The sequence below is a fragment of the Ambystoma mexicanum genome, chromosome 8, assembly GCF_040938575.1.
Source record: "Ambystoma mexicanum isolate Mex_15411 chromosome 8, UKY_AmexF1_1, whole genome shotgun sequence".
Taxonomy (NCBI): domain Eukaryota; kingdom Metazoa; phylum Chordata; class Amphibia; order Caudata; family Ambystomatidae; genus Ambystoma; species Ambystoma mexicanum.
The window spans coordinates 456917280-456929649 of NC_090929.1; the positions used below are offsets into that span (position 1 = coordinate 456917280).

Here is a 12370-nt window from a genome sequence, read left to right on the forward strand (position 1 = left end):
GCTTTTCTGCTGTGGGCTAGAGCAGCTTCTCAGACTAGGATTGAGGCTTCCTCATGGTTATTGGTGTATATCTGCGCAGGTTATGTGCTTAACATGCTAGAAACGGTGAGCGGAACATCACCTACCGGGACTAGGCAGGCACCTAAGGGGCACAGGTGTAGAGATAAATGGGGGTTGATGCCTCTGAAACACTGTGGGGGTGCAGCAAGTCAATCAAATATGAGGCATGCTAGATGTGTTAATCACTGTGCCCTATTGACCTTTCTGAAATTTCCTCCTTATCCCCCCATTGACCAAATGAGATGGCGGCAACAGTTCTTGTGCGCTTGTTATGGATTTTGCACTAACTCTCAAATGAAATGGAAGGCATGGGCACAGTTTCCACAAAGTAACACTAAGAAGTCTTGAAACGGGGAAAGTTGAAAGCTAGTTAAATAATGCCATAAGCTGCATTTGTTCCAATGATTCAGGACTGCCTCTCCGCTAAATAGCTGGGCGTCATAAGGGTGTGTTTGGTCGATGTCAATTTAGCCAGATGCATTGTTGGCTACCAGGCCATTTAGTCACATTAGATTTTGGGTCCGAAGGAAGGGGTGTGAAGGCAAAACCTGCGGAATGCGGGGCGTCTTCCTCTTCAGGATGCAGCATTAGGCAGCTGAGCTGTCCTTGCAGTAGCACAGGTCCAGCAAAGTGAGGCAAGCTATTGACCGGTAAAGTTAACCATATAACTGTGCTTGAGGCACCACAGAACAAAGGCAACCCCTCAAATTCCAGATGCTGGGCCTACTCCTTGGACCACTCTGTCCTTTGGGTTACTTCCACCGTAGAGTTTCTGGTATTATCTCCCAGGTTCTACTTGTTCTAAAAACCTGTGGGTTAAAGAAGAGCTGTCCCTTTGGTTACTCTTGGGTCAAAGCCTTAGATCCAGGGGCCTGTAACCCGTGACTTTCCATATGTTTTTGACCGGCTCCTTTCATCCCACATCATTGACTATGACCGCTAGGGCATATGGAGTCATCCAAAACATCTGCAGACCCCTGCCTTAGAGAGTATCACAAAGGTTACAGAGGTTCTACACACTCAATTTCTGAACAGCATCGTTTTTTTCAGGTGCAATAGCTGTCAGGCTCCTGTCTTTCTCATGGATCCATAGGTGACGCAGGCTTGAGTTGAAGGATAGGTGTTCGTCATTCATATAGATATCCCTGACTTGGTCCTTAGAAAAGGAGCAACTTTTGAGGTTGCGGTTAGTCGCTTTTTGGATGTTCGTGCTCCTTGACGGTTTACACAGCTTGAGTCTTGGACCGCAGGCTGCTGCTGCCCATGATGATACATGTCATTAGTACTCGGCACGCGCTGCTGAATTGGAATACTGTGTGGTGATTGGCTCATTTGCGAGCCATACCACACAGTATTCCCGTCCACGCCGTGCGTGCCGGCTACTCTGTTCCCGGCGAGGGGCGTGGTAGCCCCTCAGCCAATGAGGAGGCTTGAAACGGGGCAATCCCCGCTCCGAGCCTCCCCATGGCTGGAGGCTTCCTTCGTCCCCCGCCGGGGACTCGGGTAAGATTTTTTTTTTTTCCCCAAGCCTTTCCTCCCTCCTCCCTCCCCCCTCCCCACCCAACTTACCTTCTATCCCGTGGTCTCCGGCGGGGGACGATGGAAACCTCCAGCCGTGTGGAGACTCGGAGCGGGGCCATCCCCGCTACAAGCCTCCACACGGCTGGAGGCTTCCATCGTCCCCTGACGGAGATCGCGGTACGTTTTTTTAAAATTATTTATTTTTTTCTTCCTCCCCATCCCCTCCCTTCCGCCCTCCCGCCCTCCCGACCCCACTTACCTTCTTTTTTCTTCTGGTCTTGGAAGCGAACGCGCTGGGAACACTTCTGTTCCCAGCGCGTCCGCTCCCGATGGCTGCGATGGAAAGGGAAAACGGACTACGTTTTCCCTTTCCATGGCGGCGGCCATTTATTTAGCCGTTTTTTTTTTTTTTTTTTTTCCTGTTCCGAAACCGGAACAGAAAAAAATGCCATTAGCACCACGATCCAACGGGCTGGGGTACTAACGGCAATAAGACCCTCGGCGGCGGCCCAATACCGCCGCAGGTAATGCCCGGAGGCTTCGTTAAGGCCCTCGCTACACTCGGCCCTATAACTACTGCCCCAGGCATTACCTGGGGCGGTGTTAGCCCGCCGCCTCGGGTCTTATTGCCACAGTATTACATTCCCAAACCCACCCCTTATGCTGCAGGCAGATGACCAGACATTGAACCCACTGCTTATGTTTACAGCTAAAGGCTTGTAAGCAGCTCCAAAAGGTTACAGGTGAATGAATCCCTTGGTGTGCAGACCTGTCCGCTGGGTTACTGATGACTGCTTTAGACCACACACCTTTTTATATTATTATTTCATAACCTTTTTGTAACTGGCTACAAGCAAGGCTCTCCTGTAGGTTATTGTCAGTCATTTGCACACCATAGGCACTAAATAGGTTGGGTAAATGTCTAAGACACCCACACTATCCTGGTTGTGCATAGCTCTGTGTCCTATATCCCTAAGCTTTCCCTTAGGTTATAGATAGTGCTTCAGAGAGTAGAGCTCCCTTTTGTTACAGCTCAATGACCAAGACAGTAGAACACTTAGGTGAGAGGATGTATCGCACAGCAAAGCCATTGTTCCTGTCAAACCATGATACCATGCTCCTTTTTCCGCAGTTGATGAAGTGTGTGCGCTTGCCTCTGCTCAGCCGAGACTTCCTCATGAGCAACGTAGACACAGAACTGTTAGTACGGCACCACTCAGAGTGCAAAGACCTGCTGATCGAGGCCCTGAAGTACCACCTCATGCCGGAGCAGAGAGGTGTCCTCAGTAACAGCCGCACCAGACCCCGCCGCTGTGAGGGGGCCAGCACCGTGCTCTTCGCCGTCGGTAAGTTCTGCACAGGATCCTTCATTTCATCTCCCTGTGACCATCAGAGCAGTTTCTGGATTTAGATGACTTTTTCGAAGTAAGTAGCTCTGTTTGTATCTTGAGACCTCTACCCTTATTGCTTCTGTTTTTATGCCAAATTATTTTATTAATAATAATAAGAAATGCTCATAATTGTGTAGAATCTGGCGCGAGAGTAATTGGATATAGAACCAACTTTTTGGAGGCCTATAAATGATACCAAAAAAGTCCGCGTTTGCAGAGGCCAGGCTTTTGTTTGTTCAGGTAGAACACCTTCCGATTCCAGGGATGGGGGACCACCATTCTGTAGAACTTCACAACCTTCATAGTGCAAGTTTCTTTTTTGCGGTCTCGAGAGTAGACCTTGTTGTAGGTTGGGCACTGCCACACCCACTTCATGATAGTTTACCTTGGGTTAGCCTCCTTGTCCAAGTGTTGTGCCTGCAAGTGAGGCCTGGCCCACGCTAGATCTTCTCTCTTCCTCTGACCTCTGCCTCAACATTGGTGTTGGCCTTGCATTGCAAAAGCACAGCACCTGATGATCTCTGACCAAGTAGGTGGCCGGGAATCCCAATGAGAACAGCAGATTCTGAAGCACATAGCTGCTGGGACAGCCAAACATGTTGTATGGGCCATAATTCAAGCCTTGAGGCAAGTAGAAACAGAGATGCGACTGAGTGCAGCAGTTCAACCCTTGAGGGAAGCGTCATGGACATCCTGATGTTCATATCGAACCATGGGAAGAGGAAGTAGCTACTGAACAAGTTTCTGCTGGACCTTTCTTCTCTTCCTGTCAATGTTTGCTCCATAATGTAAAACTATGTTCCTGGAGCAAATGTGAATTCACTGCTTGAGGGAACAAGTATGTGAGATACTCATCCGAAAGAAACCTGGTTATCGAGATCCGGTGGCTTACATCTGTCACTTACACAAATGTATATGTTAAAAGTGTGTGGGTGTTTAAAGGAATTCATCTAAATTTGGATTCCTGGATATAGTCGTGTATTCTTTCAAAAAGGGTCAACGTTTTGCCCTTCAAATGAAAAGAGGGAGAACACTGTTTAAATACTTCTACTATTCTATACCAGTACTATGCAATGCCTGATGTACCCAAATCAAGGGATTGTTCATAAATGGCTTGTACAGCAAGGATTATTCTGTGATTGGGTACGATCATACTTCTGTTGGTTAAGTGAAGAGCCGATGCCCTGCTGTGTCACCGACTCTACTTATATACGACCACCATATCCCTGAGGCATCCAGTCCAGCCACTGCTTTCCAAGACCTTGAACCACTTCAGTTACTGGACCAGGAATCCCTCTGGTTCTAAAAACATGCACATCAGCGTGAGGTCTGAGGGCCCAGGATACATGTTTGTCTCTCTGGCCTCTGGAATGTTATTTTTTTTGTTGTTAATTTAATTTTTTGTCTTTATGTTTAAAATGAACACACTTATTGCATTCCAGGGTCTTGAAGCCCTTCGAAATGCTTAACAATCGCACTCAGTTGACATATATTCCTGACTACATTTACCAGAAGCCTTGGTCACAGGATGCTGAACAGAATCCAACAGTGACCGACCTGCACAAAGACTTGTGTCAGCACCTCAAGCCTGTTGAAAGCTCTTTTTTTCCCATGCCCTCTGTGTTCTTGGTAAGTGAAGACTGTGCTTTGACTGGACTGGGGAAACTTCCAATTTCATTTTAATTCTTTTCTTTTTAATGATCGCTCCCCTCGCCATATGTAAACACAATTTACTTCTACAACCTTCACAAAGGGCTATGCAAAAACAGAATACCAAACGATATAGTAAATCCATATGTCATTTCTTTTTTCTTTCAACAACACTTTATTGTTTTCATATAAACAATGATATTAAAAAGCAACAATGCTTCACAATCCGCTTAAAGAATGAAATTACAAAGAGACTAGAGCATCATAAACAATACAGCTCAAACAAGAAACCAATCTTAGTGAAGCATAACGAGCAAGTCAACATCGAACAAACAAAACCAACAAACCAACAAACCAACAAAAAAAAAGGGAACCCCACCTTTTCCACCACAACCACCTAAACCTTCCGATCAATCATATAAAGCCATAAAGGGACCCCAAAGATTCAAATAATCATCATCTTTATCTTTATGAAATGAAACCTTATCAAACTGAGCCAAAACATGTAATTCCATCAACCATTCATCTACATTAGGTTTCTTCCTCGATTTCCAGACCCTAAGTATTAGCTTGATAGCCACCATTACGGCCCTATCAATCCAACAAGAATATTTCCTAATCCGAACACCCCTGTCCCTACGGGAAAGTAGTATAATATTCACTGCCGACCTCTGCAAAACCACATCATAAACCAAATCAATCCTATCTAACACTGCCGTCCAATACTCCAGCACTCTCGGGCAATCCCACAACAAATGCAATAATGTACCCCTATCATTATTACAGCCCCAACACAAATCATCCGTCCGGAGCCCCAGTCTAAACATCTTAACCGGTGTCCAATACAACTTTCCAATAATTTTTTGTCGAATCAAACGTAAACCCATGTCAGGACCCAATGTCAAATGAACCCTCAAAATGTATTTCCACTCCAACTCAGAAAGTTCAACCAGAACATCGTCCGACCACACAGTTCTTAATCTAGACCATGCCCCCTGGAGTTTCTCTTCAATAGGCATAAATTGCATATAGGTACGTACCCTGTATTCCGGACCTTCCAATAAAGTACAAATCTCTGGTTTATTCCCAATAGAACCATCAGCCAATTCCAATCTATTATTTACCATAATCTCTAAAGCTAAGTACCTACGCAACTCAGTCCGCCTCAGACCATACCTATTGGTCAATTCCTCAAAAGTCAGCAACCTATCGCCATCCAACACATCTGCCAGTTTCATAATACCCTTGTTAATCCAACTGAGCCAATTCAAGCATTTATTATCAATCTGCAAAGCAGTATTGTACCATAAAGAGGCATCCCTACTGAAACCATAGCTCACTCCATTATCTCGAAACCATCTTCCAAGCACATGTCTAGTAGCCACAATCGGGCGTAACTTCAATCTATTAACTGGCAATTTGTCCATACTGTATACGGATCTCAAGTCAAAAGGAGCACAAACGCCCCTTTCCATGCGCAACCAAATTGGATAATTCACCCCACCATCTCTAAAGTAATAGGAGCTTTTTTTTTAGTAAAAAAGCATTATAATATTTTACCAAGTCAGGGAATCCAAATTCCCCATCCTCAACGTTTTGTACGAGCATATATTTCGGAACTCTAGGTCTCTTACCAGAACCCCACAAGAAGGAAGAAAAAAGTTTGTCAATTTTAATTAGCTGTTTCTTGTACAACAGCAACGGGATGGACTGAAGAATATACAATATTTTCGGTAAAAGAACCATTTTAATTGCATTGATCTTAGCCCACAGAGTCAAAGTCAATCTCTCCCATCTCCTAATCAATAGGGACAAGTGTCCAGTTACCAAATCCAGATTATACTGCAGTAGTTTCTTTAAATCACCAATAATATGAATACCTAGGTACTTAACCCCCCCCCTGGAGACAATTTACAATTCCACGAACTCAAAATTGAACCGTCACTCCGACCAGACAAAGGGAAAACCTCTGTTTTCTCCCAGTTCACCTTATGCCCTGACAGTTCACCCACTTCTTGAAACATCGATTTTATTACCACTCCACACTCTTCTGGATTTGCTAACATAAGAAGCATATCATCAGCATACGATAGGACTTTCACTTCAACTTGTCCAACATTGATACCTTTAATAATCTCACATTGTCTAAAATAAGCAGCAAGAGGTTCCAACGCCAAATCAAACAAAAAAGGTGACAACGGACAACCCTGTCTCGTGCCCCTCCACAACTGGAATGAATCTGAAACCACACCATTAACCAAAACCCTGGCCTTAATATCATTATGAATACAATCCACCATCCTCATAAAAGACGGGCCAAAACCCATTTTTAGCAAAGCAAATTTCAGAAACCTCCAATTCACCCTATCGAAGGCTTTTTCAGCATCAAAGAAATATATGACTTCATTTGTGTCCCTCCCAAACCGGGCATCAACCACATTTAACACAGTTCGAATATTGTCATAGCCATACCTTCCTGGGATGAAGCCCACCTGTGACCCATCAACCAAATCTTTCACATATAATCCCAATCTATTAGCCCAAATTTTTGTGAAAATTTTCAGGTCCACATTTAGCAAAGAGATAGGCTTGTAGTTCCCACATCTAGTGTGATCCTTATTAGGGTTTGATAACACCACAATCATTGCCTCTTTCATGGAATCACACATCATTCCCGACACAACAAACTCATTTTATGTCATTTCTAAGCATCTACAGATACAGGCAACCTATCAACCTTGTAACTAAGCAGAATTCATAAGGACGCTAATCCATGCTGATTCAGACATATTTAGAGAATGCAGCACTAAAATGTAGATTCATTCTAGATCTGTAGTGGCCTAAACCCCTCAAGTAGCCTTAACTCTGACTGAAAATAATCTTGGCATCTTGCTTATCACATAGGCATGGTTTACTGATTTGTATAGCCCTGCAAAACTACTCTTAAGAACTTCCAATTAGCCCTTTATTCACTTGAATTGTTATCGGAAATAGCCGGTGGCCTGGCCATTGCATGTAAAAAGTAATCTTGCTGTTTCACTGGAATAAAATCAGTTGAGCTTAAATATTTGAAGGCCTAACTATAAAAGTGTCTCTATTGCATGCTCAATCTTCTATTTCAGTTAGATAGACCTCCCAATTCTAATAAAATAAAATTTTAGGGTGCTTTTTCCAAATGATTACGGAGCCTAACTTAATCTACTAAACATTCTCATATTTGGTGATTTGAATCTCGGTGTTCAAGATCAAGATCCATATGCCCGATGTCCTGGGATAATCAGTTGAACTGCATTTTGCATATTTTCCAATAGTGCTACAGAAATAGTGCTACAGATTTTAAAGGCCATACTCTGGACAGGCTCTAAAGAAGAGACTTTGTAGCTGATATTACTATTCTTATTTTTGATTGATCAGACCACTATGAATTAAACCTCATTTCACATATAAATGAATCGCATGTTACTCTGTTCTCACATTTGGCACTTTAGACAAATGGGTTTGCCAGATTATTAAAATCAATATTTCCCCCATGCCTCCATATAAGTGGAAACATACGAGGAAACCTTGAATCAAATTACTTACCCAGGAGCCTATTTAAAAATACAAAAACAAGCTCCAAGGGAAGCTCGATTTGCATCAAGAATGTCCTTTTTTTTAAAGTGAAATAATGAAAAACTAAAAAAAGGGCAAAAATCCAAGACCGCTGAAAATGCCAAGTGCTGACACGAGCAGGATAGTCCTGCTTGTTATGTCTGTACAGGGTTTTGGGCTCCTGTACCTTCCAGCCCCTACTGGTCCCTGCGCCTCTCCCATTACCTTGCCCATTTCCGGGATGCGCTGCTGCTTCTTCCTGTGGTCTCTTTCCCTGCACTTGCATGTTCTCAATGTCACTGGGCCTAGTTGTCAAGAACTGAGGCTTCCTCCCCCAACTCCTCACCTGATTCTTCTGGGAAGGATTCTGTAGGGTTGGCCTCTGGCTTCTTCTGATCCCTTCTCCTTGAGGGAGTCTTGTCCTTTGGAGTTCGGACCTTCTTATCGTGTAGGTAGGGTCTGGCCCCTCCGGAGGCCACCTTGGCAGAGATGTAACTCTAACCTCGGGGATCCCCAGAGGGCAAGTCCTAATTTCCGGGGAAAAAGCACGAATGCAGAAAAAACCCTGTTTCCGGATGGGCTTAGATGGGGGACAGTCGGTTCCTCTCAATCGACAAGGAAGGCGTTGTTTGCTCCTCACCAAAAAGGAATGCTGGTTGATCAGATGTCTGATTCCACAATTGTCCAGACTGTAGGGAGTATAAATGGAATAGAACACCAGAAGTTCTCCAAATTGAATGCTGATAAGAGTAAAGGGATATAAGGTGAAAAGGCAACACCATGTGATAAGAGACCGAAGATGGATATAAATAGGATTAGGACAAAAAGAATATCCTGAACTGGTTATGAAAGGCTGACCGAAAGGAAATAGAAATGTATACGCATCTAGACTAAATAAGCAAGAGCAAAAGGTTCCCAGGGTGTAGTCAGAGCAACAGGGACCCAACAAGTGAAAGGCACGGCAGCGCCGATAGAAGTAAGAAATACCGGCGCCCACAATTCAAAATAAAATAATAAAGGAGAGGCAGAGTAGCGAAAGGAACAGGAGCAAAGAAGGACAAACTAAAGGCAAAGGCACAGAACTGGCGGCGCCGAGACACCGGGAGTAGAAAGATGAAGATAAGGCGGGAAGCAAAACAGTGCAAACAAACAAAAGAGGCACGGGCAGGAAGGAGGAGGGTGACTAGAGCAGGATTCAATGTGGTAAGTAAGTTCGCTGTAGGCATGGAAGGATCCACAGAAGAAACTCCAACACACGAACCGAGCGTTGACAAACAGATACAACGCACCGGCTTGTGGGAGGAGCCAGCCTCTTACAGGTACGGTGGCCATCTTGGGTGAGGACTGGAGCGCGCGCTGATCATAGCCTCCAGCGCTTCGACAATCTCCAGTTCCTGACACTAGTAAGATCGTTGGTTTTGTCCTCCCTTGTCTCGTCGTGCTCTGAAACATTTGTGTATGGGCGCGATATAAATAAAATACCATATCATATCATATGTGCGCTGAATGGGTGTCTCCGTGCCTTCACCTCGCAGATCTCCTGCCTTGCCCTTGGACCGACTTTATGAACACTTCCTCTTCGTGTCACCATATGCCAGCCTCCCGATACCGTCTGAATGCCCCTGGACAACAGAGTCCCGCTGTCCTCTAGATTCCGGGAGCTGACTTCTCTCGGCTCCATCCTGGCCTTCGGCTTCCCAGGCTTCATGGTCTCTCATCCTGATTGGTTGTGTCTCTCTGATCGGTAGTCCTGGTACTTGGACTACCTATGCTCCTGATGTTCTTCTTCATCTTAGTATTTTCCAGAAACTTGAGGTAGTCTACTTTGCAACAGTAAGTAGGTCTACTGTCCACAAAGAGGTTAGCAGAAGGAGAGGCTAAGGCATGTGGGGGGTTCTGATGGCTTGATAAGGGGTATACCCTAAATGGTCATCTTTCTCCCGGGGGGTGGGGTTGCGGAGTCCCTCGCCTTGAGTTGCTCCGCATTATTCCACTACCAGGGGAACTATCGGGTAGTGGCCTCACCTCCCTAGCCTCATGGAAAAGGTACCCCCCCTGGGGAGAAGTGATGACGTCCAGTAATTCATCACATACCCTTACCCAAATGCTGCTGGCTTCTCCATCTCCCTCCATAGGAAAACTGGATAGGAAATCTATGTTCCCCTGCTAGTTTCACCCTCCTATGTTCTACAGAAAAACAGAAGGGGCTCTAGGTACAAGAACCAGCTCCTGACCCTAGTGTTGGTATCCTTTCTGAGACTAAGCGAAGTGAGGGGTGAATGGTCCGTGATAAGCCGAAATGTTTTCCCTGGTAGATAGTATTTTAGGTAACCTGTATCCTACTTTATTGCCACTGCCTCTAATGCGATGGTGGCATTATTTTGCTCTAGGAAATAATTTCCAGCTGGTGTATAGCACAGGATGCACTGCACCTATCCCCATCTTAGAGACATCAGTTTGTAGGATATACCCCTTATTAAAGTTGGGGACATTCAAGACTGGCTCACTACATTACACAGGATTGATTTTCAAGGTGTTGAAACTGGCTTAATCCTGCCTCTGCCAATTCACCTATTTGGGCTCTGCGTCCTTTACCTTATCGGTTAGACAAGAGATAATGATGGAGTAATTGGGGATGAACCTCCTGTAAAATATCTGGTAAGTCCTAAGAAGGCCCTTGGGTCTCTCTTAATTTTGGAGCTGGTGTTTCCTGGACAAACCCATTTCCCACAAAAAATCCCAAGTATTTCACTCCTGACTGGTCTGAGTAGCATTTCTTGGGGTTAGCAGTGAGGTCAGCGCATCTCAGGGCTCTAGTGATTTCATAAAGATGAAACATATGCTCTTCCCAGGACTGACTATGAATGACTGTCATCCAGACAGGCGCTGCAAAAGCTGGAATATGGTTGCAAAATCTGGTCCATTAGTCATTGGGAAGTAGCGGGAGCACCATGGAGCCCAAATGGTAGGACTATAAAATGAAATGGTCCTTTAGGGGTGGAGAATGCCAACTTTTGTTTGTCCATGGGATTTAAGGGCACCTGCCAATAGCCCTTGGTAAGATAAATCGTGGAGAGGTAGACTGCTGACCCCAGCCGAGCAATAAGGTTTTCAATCTGTGGCATCGGATAATTATCGAACTGGAATATAGCATGGAGTTTCCTTAAGTCTATACAAAACCTCCATGATTGATTGGGTTTTGCCACAAGGACTATTGGTGATGACAACGGACTGGGATGGTTCAATAATGTCAGCAGCCAACATTTTCTCCACATCTTGGAGGACTATTTCCTTCCTTATCTCTGGGATCTGAAGTATTGCAGATGTGATGTTGGATTCCTTTCACTCTCCTGGGTTCACAGCTAAAGACATCCGTGGACTGGACCAAACGATCTTGCATGTGTTGCTGTAGTGGAAGGTCAGGGGGTACTAAATTGCATCCCTCTGTCTCTTCTGGCAATAAACTGCCCATTACCACAGAGGAAGATTCAACGGGGTTATCTTTCCAGGATTTCAAAAGGTTGACTTGGTATATTTGGGTCTTATTTCATCTACAGGGTTGGGCAACACGATAGCTACAGGCAACAGTTTTCTTTAATATCTCATATGGGCCATGGCAGCGGGACTGCATTTTCTGTTCTGAAGTTGGTAGAAGTACTAATACCATCTAACAGAGAACAGCCGGGGTATTGCCTTCTTATGATACTGGGGTTTTGATTTTCCTTTTTTTCCGCTAGGTGGGAATGTACTATATCACTCCCCACAATCATATGTTCTTTAATCTGCTGTGCAGTTTGAGACAGAGGTACGGTGGCTTCTTCCTGTTTTTCCCATGTTGCCCTCAACTTATCTAGGACGTCTCTTGGATTGCATCCATAGAGGAGCTCAAATGGGGAGAACCACAGGGAAGCTCGGCGAGCCTTCCTAATGGCAAATAATTCCCAAGGAATCCTCAAATCCCAATTGTGTCTGTCATACCAATTTCTTCGAAACACTTTTTAAAGTCTTATTAAAGAGTTCAACCAACCCATCCATCTGGGGGTGATGGACGGAGGTCCTTAAAGTTTTAATCTGCAGAATCTGTTTTACCTCAGCCATGATCTTACCCATAAATGTGGTTCCCTGGTCTCTCATAATTTCTTTTGGTAAGCCCATCC

The 12370-nt window shown here is 44.7% G+C and overlaps 1 protein-coding gene across 3 annotated transcripts in view; it reads left to right on the forward strand.

Moving 5' to 3' along the window:
* KLHL17 (kelch like family member 17) overlaps nucleotides 1-12370 on the forward strand; it is a 443767-nt gene that overhangs the window by 307109 nt on the left and 124288 nt on the right. For all 3 annotated transcript variants that reach the window (XM_069610061.1, XM_069610062.1, XM_069610063.1), the window contains exon 6: nucleotides 2714-2927. In XM_069610061.1, coding sequence (XP_069466162.1) covers nucleotides 2714-2927 — 214 coding nt within the window. The remainder of the gene's footprint in view (nucleotides 1-2713; nucleotides 2928-12370) is intronic.